Below are 13,683 nucleotides of genomic sequence, written 5' to 3' on the forward strand. Positions count from 1 at the left end.
CCAGAGATAAGTATGGACATATGGACACCTTATCTTTGACAAAGGAGGTAAGAATATACAATGGATTAAAGACAATCTCTTTAACAAGTGGTGCTGGGAAATCTGGTCAACCACTTGTAAAAGAATGAAACCAGAACACTTTCTAACACCATACACAAAATAAACTCAAAATGGATTAAAGATCTCAACATAAGACCAGAAACTATAAAACTCCTAGAGGAGAACATAGGCAAAACACTCTCCGACATACATCACAGCAGGATCCTCTATGACCCACCTCCCAGAATATTCGAAATAAAAGCAAAAATAAACAAATGGGACCTAATTAACCTTAAAAGCTTCTGCACATCAAAGGAAACTATTAGCAAGGTGAAAGGACAGCCTTCAGAATGGGAGAAGATAATAGCAAATGAAGCAACTGACAAACTACTAATCTCAAAAATATACAAGCAACTCCTACAGCTCAACTCCAGAAAAATAAATGACCCAATCAAAAAATGGGCCAAAGAACTAAATAGACATTTCTCCAAAGAAGACATACAGATGGCTAACAAACACATGAAAAGATGCTCAACATCACTCATTATCAGAGAAATGCAAATCAAAACCACTATGAGGTACTATTTCACACCAGTCAGAATGGCTGCGATCCAAAAGTCTACAAGTAATAAATGCTGGAGAGGGTGTGGAGAAAAGGGAACCCTCTTGCACTGTTGGTGGGAATGCAAACTAGTACAGCCACTAGGGAGAACAGTGTGGAGATTCCTTAAAAAACTGGAAATAGAACTGCCTTATGATCCAGCAATCCCACTGCTGGGCATACACACTGAGGAAACCAGAAGGGAAAGAGACACGTGTACCCCAATGTTCATCGCAGCACTGTTTATAATAGCCAGGAATGGAAGCAACCTAGATGTCCATCAGCAGATGAATGGATAAGAAAGCAGTGGTACATATACACAATGGAGTATTACTCAGCCATTAAAAAGAATACATTTGAATCAGTTCTAATGAGGTGGATGAAACTGGAGCCTATTATACAGAGTGAAGTAAGCCAGAAAGAAAAACACCAATACAGTATACTAACACATATATATGGAATTTAGAAAGATGGTAACAATAACCCTGTGTATGAGACAGCAAAAGAGACACTGATGTATAGAACAGTCTCATGGACTCTGTGAGAGAAGGAGAGGGTAGGAAGATTTGGGAGAATGGCATTGAAACATGTAAAATATCATGTATGAAAAGAGTTGCCAGCCCAGGTTCAATGCATGATACTAGATGCTTGGGGCTGGTGCACTGGGACGACCCAGAGGGATGGAATGGGGAGGGAGGAGGGAGGAGGGTTCAGGATGGGGAACACATGTATACCTGTGGTGGATTCATTTTGATATTTGGCAAAACTAATACAATTATGTAAAGTTTAAAAATAAAATAAAATTTAAAAAGAAAAGAAAAGACTCTGATGCTGGGAAACATTGAGGGCAGGAAAAGAAGAGGGTGACAGAGGATGAGATGGTTGGATGGCATCACTGACTCAAGGGACATGAGTTTGAGCAAACTCCAGGAGACGGTGAAGGACAGGGAAGCCTGGTGTGCTGTATTCCACGGGATTGCAGAGTGGACATCACTTAGTGACTGAACAATAATAAGCAATCTATTTTCTTGTAAGAGCATCAGATGTGCTTTGAAGTTAAAAAACAAACAAAAGATGTTGGGTGTCCTGGACAAGTTCTTAAGCTAATCAAGGGTATAGGTGGATTCACAATTCCTTACACTAAGACTGTTTTCTTTTCACATGGCTTCAGTTCCATTCTTACAACAGCCATGGTCAATGGTGATATTGTTTTTATAGCTATTCTTGTAGTAGTGAAAGTGAAGTTGACTTTATTATGAACTAGCTGCTAAAAACAATGCTGAAGCAAGTTTTGTGATTAAAAACTTATAAGTAATGTAATACATTTTGTTTTCCTGAGATGCAAAATATTTGAAGATCTGGATTATATCCTGGAGCAACCAAGCAATAGTGACGTCTAGAATTCTGTTGTAAATATGACAACAGGGAATGTTAATTCAAATCTATAGTAATATTGTTGCTGCATTGAAAAATCATTATGGTTGAAGTTAGACTCTAAACAACTCTTGGTTATAATGTGTTTCTATCAGAGACTTTGAAAACAGACTATGTTTTTGTCCAACATGCCATGTTTCCAAAGAATCCTAAGGCATCTATGCTTCTAAAGCAATGACATCAAACTAAAAAAAGAGAGCTATATATCCAAATTACCTGTCTTAAGTATTTTTTGACTCACTACAATAGTCCCAGAAATGAGCCAGGTAGATACTGGGAGTTTGGGATTCAAAACTTAGTGAATCACATAAAAATTACCCCTTAAAAGCATATGTTGGGCTGAGGATTTCCTCAACAATAGCTGTTTTCATCATGTGACATTTCTGGGATTATATTTTTTATATCTCCCTCAATTTGGGGGGTACACTTATATGGATACTTGTCATCATGTTTGATCTCTGTTCTTCAAAGTTAAATTTCACTTTCATTAATGAATAGTCCTTCCTAAGTATTTGAAGACTCTGGTAGAGGTCAGCTACTTGCTGCAAACTATTGATGGGATGATGTCACCTCGTTTTTCTGAGCTGTGATGGAGGAACGCAGTATTTACTTGGTGGACAGTTCATTTGAGTCAAGCCTGGAAATAAATGGGGTGACAGATTTTACAACCTGCCTGCTTGTGTTCTGTTTCTCCAATATGAATTTGGAAAGTGATCAAAAAGCATTAGGAATAAAGACTATGGAATAAGATGAGCAAGCTATTCTAAGAACATTCACCTTCATGTAAGAAGGGCTCAAAAAGATGAGCTAATATTTTAAATTGACTTCTCGAGTAAGCTAATAGTAAACGTTTTTCAAACATGCAATCTGACAACAGAATAAAAAGGAGCTTATTATTTAGTAAATAAGTTCTGTTATTAATTCATTCATTCATTATGCTAAGGTCCTTTCTTTAGATATATTAGGAAAAAATCTCATAAAAGGTTAAAACAGTGACAATTCATTGCAATGAGTCAATATACTAAAAGTTGTATGATGTGTACCTACCATGCACCACTGACTTTTGCTTTATATGCTTTCTTATTTAATCCTCTCAGTAGCATTGTAGGTATGTATTATAATTGTTTGATAATACACTGAGGTTTGGTTTGATTAAAATGGATTGTTGAAGACTATACAGTCCTAATATTAGAACTCAGCACTATCTGATTCCAAATTACAGACTTTTTTTGTTATAATTGCTATTTAAGATGTAACAAGAGCTCGTTTACATATATAAGTATTTGGGGAATATCTTGAAAGTTTATTACTTTGTGCATACACCATATACAGTCAGCCCTCCTTGTCTGTGGGTTCCACATCCATAGATTCAACCATCTGAGGAACATATTTAATTCCAGAAAGTTCCAAAAAGCAAAACTTGAATTTGCCGCATGCTGACAACTATTTACATTGTATTAGGTATTATAAATACTCTAGAGATAATTTAAAGTATAGACATCCTGGAATGTGAACTCAAGTGGGCCTTAGGAAGCATCACTATGAACAAAGCTAGTAGAGGTGATGGACTTCCAGTTGAGCTATTTCAAATCCTGAAAGATGATGCTGTGAAAGTGCTACACCCAACATGCCAGCAAATTTGGAAAACTCAGCAGTGGCCACAGGACTGGAAAAGGTCAGTTTTCATTCCAATCCCCAAAAAAGGCAATGCCAAAGAATGCTCAAACTACCACACATTTGCACTCATCTCACAGTCTAGTACAGTAATGCTTAAAATTCTCCAAGCCACACTTCAGCAATAAGTGAACCATGAACTTCCAGATGTTCAAGATGGATTTAGAAAAGGCAGAGGAACCAGAGATCAAATTGCCAACATGCACTGGATCATCGAAAAAGCATGGGAGTTCCAGAAAAACATCTACTTCTGCTTTATTGACTATGCCAAAGCCTTTGACTGTGTGGATCACCACAAACTGTGGAAAATTCTGAAAGAGATGGGAATACCAGACCACCTGACCTGACTCTTGAGAAATCTGTATGCAAGTCAGGTAGCAACAGTTAGAACTGGACATGGAACAACAGACTGGTTCCAAATAGGAAAAGGAGTACATCAAGGCTGTATATTGTCACCCTACTTATTTAACTTATATGCAGAGTACATCATGAGAAATGCTGGGCTGGAGGAAGCACAAGCTGGAATCAAGATTGCCAGGAGAAATATCAATAACCTCAGATATGCAGATGACACCACCCTGTTGGCAGACAGTGAAGAAGAACTAAAAAGCCTCTTGATGAAAGTGAAAGAGGAGAGTGAAACTGAAAGAGGAGAGTGAAAAAGTTGGCTTAAAGCTCAACATTCAGAAAACTAAGATCATGGTATCCAGTCTCATCACTTCATGGGAAACAGACAGGGAAACAGTGGAAACAGTGGCTGACTTTACTTTTCTGGGCTCCAAAATTACTGCAGATGGTGACTGTAGCCATGAAATTAAAAGATGCTTACTCCTTGGAAGGAAAGTTATGACCAACCTAAACAGCATATTCAAAAGCAGAGACATTACTTTGCCAACAAAGGTCCGTCTAGTCAAGGCTATGGTTTTTCCAGTGATCATGTATGGATGTGAGAGTTAGACTGTGAAAAAAGCTGAGCACCGAAGAATTGATGCTTTTGAATTGTGGTGTTGGAGAAGACTCTTGAGAGTCCCTTGGACTGCAAGGAGATCCACTCAGTCCATCCTAAAGGAGATCAGTCCTGGGTGTTCATTGGAAGGACTGATGTTGAAGCTGAAATCCCAATACTTTGGACACCTGATGCAAAGAGCTGACTCATTTGAAAAGACCCTGATGCTGGGAAAGATTGAGGGCAGGAGGGGAAGGGGATGACAGAGGATGAGATGGTTGGATGGCATCACCAACTCAACGGACATGGGTTTGGGTGGACTCCGGGAGTTGGTGATGGAAAGGGAGGCCTGGTGTGCTGCGGTTCATGGGGTCACAAAGAGTCAAACACGATTGAGAGACTGAACTGAACTGAAAGGATGTGTGTAGTTAAAGTTGCTCAGTCATGTCCAACTCTTTGTGACCCCATGGACTACACAGTCCATGGAATTCTCCATGCCAGAATATTGGAGTGGGTAGCCTTTCCCTTCTCCAGGGGATCTTCCCAACCCAGGTATCAAACCCAGGTCTTCCACATTGCACGTGGATTCTTTATCAGCTGAGCCACAAGAGAAGTCCAATAATACTAGAGTGGGTAGCCTATCCCTTCTCCAGCGGATCTTCCCGACCCAGGAATCAAACCGGGGCCTCCTGCATTGCAGGTGGATTCTTTACCAACTGAGCTATCAGGGAGGTTATATGCAAATACTACATCATTTTACATAATGAACTTGAGCTTCTATGGATTTTGGTAACTGTGGAGGTGAGAAGTGTGAAAGGTCATTCTGCAACCATATCTACTTGGCAATGGATGACACCTTGTAAAGATGACTTGAGATCCAGGTCCAGATGATTTACCTTGCCAGATGCCTTTATAAGTTTTCTTTGTTATTTCTAAATGCAGTACGTACTAAATGTCAGAACTTAGAACACATAATTAATATGCAAATATGTTCAGTCTTGGAGTAGAGACTCATTTCTGAAGAAATGTTAAAAATAATGTTAAACACTTTAAGGACTGAATGTTCTCTCCTTTTTAAATGCAACCCTCCAGCTCTCACACTGTCATCTATTCTCTGACACAAAACACCCTGATTCCCACATGACATACTCAGAGCCTGGCCTGTACAGACTCAGTGACTCTATTTAAGCCACACTTTTAAAGCTTCTCCCAAGAGACCCAGTTCAAAGAGAGCAGAGTAGTCTGCATAAGCTACCACATAGCCTATCTGAGTGACAGGCATGTTTAATCTGTTTCCTTCAAATATCTGTGGTGCTTTGTCTCTTACTGATGGCACTGCCTATAAAACTATAAGGTTGTTAAGCCCCTTGATTTGGCTCCATCCACAGCTGGGCCACCTCTAAGGCAAAAAAAGCAATGCACTGCTATTATGCCAAAATGTTAAGTTCACCTCTTCTCAAGCTATTCATTTTGGCCAAGGCAATGGCCCCAGAGAATCAGACTAGGATTCAAACTATTTAGTCTGGAATTTATAGCTCCTCATAATCTGTTCAACTCTACATTGTGCTATTCACACCAAGAATCCTCTGCCCCACATGACTTAATGTTATCCCTTTCTGCTCATATTTTCTTATTCTTGCCTCTATACTCATGCTGCTCCTATTTCTTGAGTCAGTGTCCATTTGATCAGGTGATCCAAAGATTATTTCTAACATAACACTTATATTCCCTGGCAATTATTCCATTGATCTATACTCACCATGCCCCTATTCAGAATGTTGACCTGGTAGTTCTACTGAGAGGGCTAAATAAAAAGACAAGTATAAAAGCATGTAAAGCTGGCAACTTCAATTCAGATATCTCTGTCCTCTAAATTTTAGAAATTTTCTTCACTCTATGTGTATTTAATCCTATAATGCTCTCTACTTACGTTAGAACTTTTTATACCCATGATTGGCGCCTGACCAAAAGAAAAAAAATTCCATACTAAAATCACTATTAACAAAATAAAAAACAAACAACACATTAGTATGTGTATTTTTGATGTATGGCAAATGATTAGGTCTATATTTTTAAATGGTTTTTGTAATTCAATAGGAAAAAAGAAAACTTCATCAGAAAAATGCAGATAGGACATCAAAAGATCAAAACTGAGAAATAAAAAGGCTAATAAGCATGAGAAAAATATTCAATATTATAATCAATAACATAAATAAAATTAACTCTAGTTAATTCCAGGTCTCAGTTATCAATAGGCAAATTGATAACTGAGACCTGGAATAACTAGTTTTTGTTAACAATAACTAGCAAAAAATAGGACACACTTAAAAGGGCCATCTTTAAGAGAACAGAAGTTAGTATAACCTTGTCTGTAGAGAATTCTGCAATGCATATAAATAGCTTTAAAAAGTCTATAGTGTTGATTTAATGTTATTCCTAAGGAAAAATTAAAACAGTACATATGCTTTTATCTTGAAATACTTCTATTCCTAAATCTTTGTATAAAGCAACTACTAGAAGCAACTATTAATAAAATAATAATTCCCATAGAGTACAAGTTAGGGATATAAAGCACTTGGGTTAAATCTAACCAAAAAAAAAAAACAAAAAAAAACTTGCACAAGATTTTCAAGGAAACAAAAATATAAAAGACATTAAAGAAGAGTTATATAGCAGAATGTTGGTAGCAAGACTCATTATCATAAAATATTAACTCCCCTGTCCCCCTCCCTGCCAGCTACCTATATATCTAGGCAATTTCAATCAACCTCCAAGTAGGATTTGATTCTAAAATGTATATGGAAATGTAAGTGCCTGAGAATAAGCAAGACACTCTTAGAAAAGGAAGTGGCTTCTCCAGTATGAGACTGGCACAGGAATAGGCCAATAGGCAATAGAACAGAGTCTGGAAACAGAAGACGTATGTAGAAACACGTGATTAAATGACAAAGAGCTGCCATTGCAGATGAGCAGGAAAAGGATCTAAATAAATAGTGTTTGGGCAATGGTTACTGGTATAGAAAAAAATAAAAATAGATCCAACTGTCAGGGGAGTGTGTAATTTCCTTGGTTCTGTCTGGCCACAAAAAAATTTGAAGCGCTGGCCAGACCAGCGTTATAGCTCAGTTTTATTGGCAAACAAAGAAAAATACATCCTCCAGGCGTGAAAGCGGGCCAACCCAAAAGACTGAAGAGAAGCCCCCAGCTCAATTTTGTCTCCTCTTTTTATGTTTTTTTTTCTCCTCCCCTTGAGCCTGCCCCATTAAATTGGCTAGCCAGGAGGGCTGTTTGTTTTACCTGAGGTTCTCACTCCAGTCTTCGGACCTTCCTTTGTTCTATTTCCACGGGCTTTTCCCTTCTTTGTCTTTTAGCCACCACCATTTTGGACTCCTTTTTCCTATTCTAGCTACCTAACACTACCATGCACCATACACCAAAAAATATTTCTAGATAAATTTTAAGAGAATATTAAAAGTTTTATAAGAAAATATAGGAGGATAGCTTTATGACTCCAGGATGGTAGATAATTTCACACACCAATATAAATGAAAGGAATGATAAATTCTATTATATTGAAATTATGAATTATTGATAATCAATATACATTATCCAGGGAATAAAAATAACATGCTTTCCAGTAGAAGGATTACATATATATATATATACATACATACACACACACACACACATATATAACATAGATTACACAGAATATATATGTAACTTCTAAAAAACAATACACAGGTTAATAGGCAAAAGACATGGAAGATTAAATATGAATCTCCAATTTTAAAAAATGCACAAACAACTAAAAAGGAAATAAAAATGAAAACCATAGTAAAATGCCATTTCAAACCTATCCAGTTGGCAAAGACATTAAGTGCTGGTGAAAGTTGGTGAGGCTATGGAGCAATAAAAGATTATGGAATTGTTAAAGACTGTTTAAACTGGTATAAGCACTTTGGAAAACAATTACATGTTATTCAGTACAGTTGAAAATAAAGAACTCAGAGATTTCACTCCTTAGTAATAAATAAGTAGAAGGGACATATACAAGAATGTATAAAACAAAAACTGAAAACAGCCAAAATGTCCATCAAAAGCAGACTGTGTTATTAATGTTTCATCAAGAAGGAATATATATATGTACATATATATATTATATATATACAGGAGATATTTAAGACCTTTTAAGTCTGGGTGACATTTCATTGGGTATTTACTTAATTATACTTCAAAGCATGTTGTGCTGTGCTTAGTCACTCATTTATGTCCAACTGGTTGCAACACAGTGGACTGTAGACCTACAGGATCCTCTCTGTTCATGGAATTCTCCAGGCAATAATACTGGAATGGGTAGTCATTCCCTTCTCCAGAGGATCTTTCCAACCCAGGAAACAAAACTGGGTCTCCTGCATTGTAGGCAGATTCTTTACTGTCTGAGCCACCAGGGAAGCCCAAAAATCTACCTAACATACTTTTTAAAGAGCATATAAAGTACATATTATACCATGCTAGCTCATAAAAAAAGGCTACTATTGCCACATAGGGCATGTGTTTACCATGTAAAATTTAATCCTAAGAAAATAATGCTGTGGGTAGGGGTGATAATTCTTCATGGCATGAAAAGATTTCTTAATTAAAGTCTCTAGGATTATTTCAATGTTTTCATATTTGGTCTGTGTTATTTTAAAGTTAATAACACAAGCAAAAAAGTGCCCTAGAAAAAGCAAAGAGAGAGGAATATAGTAATGGGAGTAGAAGAAGGTAGCTGCTACTTTAGACAGGGTGGTCTTTCCTAATTACTTTCATGTAAAACAGTTCACTTCAGTTCAGTCTCTCAGTCGTGCCCAACTCTTTGCGACCCCAAGGACTAGAGCACACCAGGCTTTCCTGTCCTTCACCAACTCCCAGAGCTTATTCAAACTCATGGCCATTGAGTCGATGATGTCATCCATCCATCTCATCCTTTGCCATTCCCTTCTCCTCCTGCCTTCAATCTTTCCCAGCATCAGAATCTTTTCCAATTAATCAGTTCTTCCCATCAGGTAGCCAAAGTACTGGAGTTTCAGCTTCAACATCAGTCCTTCCAATGAATATGCAGGGCTGATTTCCTTCAAGATGGACTGGGTGGATCTCATTTCAGTTCAAGGGACTCTCAAGAGTCTTCTCCAGCACCACAGTTCAAAAGCATCATTTCTTCAGCACTCAGCTTTCTTTATAGTCAAATTCTCAATCCACACATGACTGCTGGACAAACCATAGCTTTGACTAGATAGACCTTTGTTGGCAAAGTAATGTCTTTGCTTTTTAATATGCTGTCTAGGTTGGTCACAGCTTTTCTTCCAAGGAGCAAGCATCTTTTAATTTCACGGCTGCAGTCACCATTTGCAGTGATTTTGGAGCCCCCCAAAATAAAGTATGTCACTGTTTCCATTGTTTCTTCATCTATTTGCCATAAAGTGATGGGACCAGATGGCTTGATCTTAGTTTTCTGAATGCTGAGTTTTAAGCCAACTTTTTCACTCTCCTCTTTCACTTTCATCAAGAGGCTCTTCAGTTCCTCTTCACTTTCAGGCATAAGGGTGGTATCATCTGTGTATCTGAGGTTATTGATATTTCTCCCGGCAATCCTGATTCCAGCTTGTGTTTCATCCAGCCCGGCATTTTGTATGATGTACTCTGCATATAAGTTAAATAAGCAGGGTGACAATATACAGCCTTGATGTACTCTTTTCCATATTTGGAACCAGTCTGTTGTTCCATGTCCAGTTCTAACTGTTGCTTCTTGACCTGCATACAGATTTCTCAGGAGGCAGGTAAGGTGGTCTCTTCTTCTCCTCTCTTTAAGAACTTTCCACAGTTTGTTGTTGTCCACACAGTAAAAGGTTTTGGCATAGTCAATGAAACAAAAGTAGATGTTTTTCTGGAACCATCTTGCTTTTTTGACGATCCAACGCATGTTGGCAATTTGATCTCTGGTTCCTCTGCCTTTTGTAAATCCAGCTTGAACATCTGTAAGTTCACAGTTCACATACTGCTTAAGTCTGGCTTGGAGAATTTTGAGCATTACTTTACTAGTATGTGAGATGACTGGAATTGTGCAATAGTTTGAATATTCTTTGGCATTGCCTTTCTTTGGGATTGGAATGAAAACTAACCTTTTCCAGTCCTGTGGCCACTGCTGAGTTTTCCAAATTTGCTGGCATGTTGAGTGCCACACTTTCACAGCATCATCTTTTAGGATATGAAATAGCTCAACTGGAATTCCATCACCTCCACTAGCTACTTCACATTCCAGGATGTCTGGCTCTAGCTGAGTGATCACACCATTGTGATTATCTGGGTCGTGAAGATCTGTTTTTGTATAGTTCTTCTGTGTATTGTTGCTACCTCTTCTTAATATCTTCTACTTCTGTTAGGTCCATAACATTTCTGTCATTTATTGTGCCCATCTTTGCATGAAATGTTCCCTTGGTATCTCTAATTTTCTTAAAGAGATATCTAGTCTTTCCCATTCTATTGTTTTCCTCTATTTCTTTGCACTGATAGTTGAAGAAGGCTTTCTTATCTCTCCTTGCTATTCTTTGGAACTCTGCATTCAAATGGGTATATCTTCCGTTTTCTCCTTTGCCTTTAGCGTCTCTTCTTTTCTCAGCTATTTGTAACGCCTCCTCAGTCAACCATTTCATATTTTGTTTATGTCATTTTCAAATTAATAACACAAGCAAAAAAAGTGCTCTGAAGAAAAGCAAAGCAAGAGGAATACAGTAATGGGAGTAGAAGAGGGTAGCTGCTACTTTAGACAGGTTGGCCTTCCCTAACTACTTTCATGTAAAGTAGTATACATACATAAAATAGTTATTTGTTCTGCATCCCCTTATCTTCCTTTATTTTTTTTTTCACAGTACTCATCACTTCATTATCTGTTTCCTTCAGTAGAACAGAAGTTTCAAAAGGTCAGGGAATTTCTTCTTCTTACTGCTGTATTTCAGTGCCTAGTTCAATGTCTGGTATATTATAAGTACTCAGTAATGCATGAACAAATGAAACAAATGTAATTATAGCTTTCTACAGTGTGAGCAGATGTGTGTGTGTGACTGTGTGTTTCAGTTTCAATCATAAATCACAGTTTTAATTCCAAAAATTATTTTTCATTTTGCATTAAATATCTATGCTTATACTTTTCAAAGACTATTTTACCTCATTGTCTTGTGTTTTTACTTCTGACTTTGGAACAGAATAAGCATATAAGTTTGAATTATCAAATTCTTCATAATCACTTGTCATCTTTCCAGTGAAAGCAAAGATGTCCTTATGTATTCTAGGTTAAGAAATGATAAGAAAAATAAAGTCTTTAAAAAATCTTATACCTCATTAATATGCAGACTATATCAATAACTAGACATTCCCACATAGAAGATACATAAGATGGCCAATGAAGAGATGCTCAGCATCACTAATTATCAGGAAAATACAAATCAGGACCATAGTGAGATATCACTTCACATAAATTAGGATGGGTACTATTTTTCTTTTTTTTAAATATAATACCCACCCTAATTTGTGTGAAATGATATCTCACTGTGGTCCTGAACAATCCAAAAATGAAATTTAAAAAACAATTCCATTTACAATAGCATCAAAAGGATAAAATTCTCAATAATAAGTTTTTTTAAAAAAAAATATAAAATTCATATTGTTGAAAGAAATTAAAAGTGAAAGTGAAAGTGATGTCACTCAGTCGTGTCCGACTCTTTGTGACCCCATGGATGGTAGCCTACCAGGCTCTGCGGTCCATGGGATTTTCCAGGCAAGACTACTGGAGTGGACTGCCATTTCCTTCTCCAGGGGATCTTCCCAACCCAGGGATTGAACCCAGGTCTCCTGCATTGCAGACAGACACTTTACCATCTGAGCCACTAGGGAAGCCAAATTCATATTGTTGAAAGAAATTAAAAGATACCTAAATAAGTGGAAAGGCTTCCCTGGTGGCTCAGACGGTAAAACGTAAAGAATCTGTCTGCAGTGCAAGAGACCCAGGTTCAATCCTTGGGTTGGGAAGATCCCCTGAAGAAGGGAATGGCAACCCACTCCAGTATTCTTGCCTCAAGAATCCCATGGACAGAGGAGCCTGGCGGGTTACAGTCCATGGGGTTGCAAAGAGTCAGACACAACTGACTTTCACATAAGTGGAAAGATATTTCATGTACATAGATTGGAAAACTTGAAAGATAAAATCCTCCTCATATTTATCTACCTATCAAATGCAATCCCTATCAAAATTCCAGCTGATTTTTCTTTTTTTGCAGAAATTTGCAAACTTATTCTATAATACTATGGAAACTCAAGGGACACAGAATAGCCAAAGTAATGTTATTTGACTAAAATGATGTTGCTAAAATTAGAGAGTTTGGACATAAAGTATTCCAAAATTTCAGTTCAGATTCCATGTTCACAAATTAGAGTAGATATATCTAGCTGTGAAACTTAAGAAAATTTTTTGTTAAATAGTAGTATTCAATTAGAAGGTGCAAATATTCTGTATTCAATAGAAATTACTTGAAATTGACTCAAATTCCAACTGAACATTGAGGCTCCTTCCAGAATCATTCTCAATTATCTTTATGGGGAACACATGTACACCCATGGCAGATTCAAGTCAATGTACGGCAAAACCAATACAATATTGTAAAGTAAAATAAATAAATTAATTAATTAAAAAAAAGAGCTGGCTCTGAACTTTGAAAATACAGTGTACTAGGCATAGGATTAACAGATTTCACAAATAAAAATACAGGACACTGGTTAAAATTTTAATTTCAGATAAACAATAATTGGTAGTATAGATAATAATTGGGACACGCTTTAATTAAAAATTATACTCAGACAGTAATCTGTACAAGATTTATGTAGCAAAAACAGAACTATGTTCAGCAACACAGAACTGAACATTATTTTTCATACAAAGTTAAAAGTACATTGTATT

At 37.1% G+C, this 13,683-nt stretch overlaps 1 protein-coding gene across 1 annotated transcript in view; it reads right to left on the reverse strand.

The window, feature by feature from the left end:
* DNAH14 (dynein axonemal heavy chain 14) overlaps nt 1-13,683 on the reverse strand; it is a 403,042-nt gene that overhangs the window by 305,564 nt on the left and 83,795 nt on the right. The window contains exon 12 of the mRNA XM_044943112.2: nt 11,898-12,018. Coding sequence (XP_044799047.2) covers nt 11,898-12,018 — 121 coding nt within the window. The remainder of the gene's footprint in view (nt 1-11,897; nt 12,019-13,683) is intronic.

The sequence above is a fragment of the Bubalus bubalis genome, chromosome 5, assembly GCF_019923935.1.
Source record: "Bubalus bubalis isolate 160015118507 breed Murrah chromosome 5, NDDB_SH_1, whole genome shotgun sequence".
In the NCBI taxonomy this organism is placed as follows: domain Eukaryota; kingdom Metazoa; phylum Chordata; class Mammalia; order Artiodactyla; family Bovidae; genus Bubalus; species Bubalus bubalis.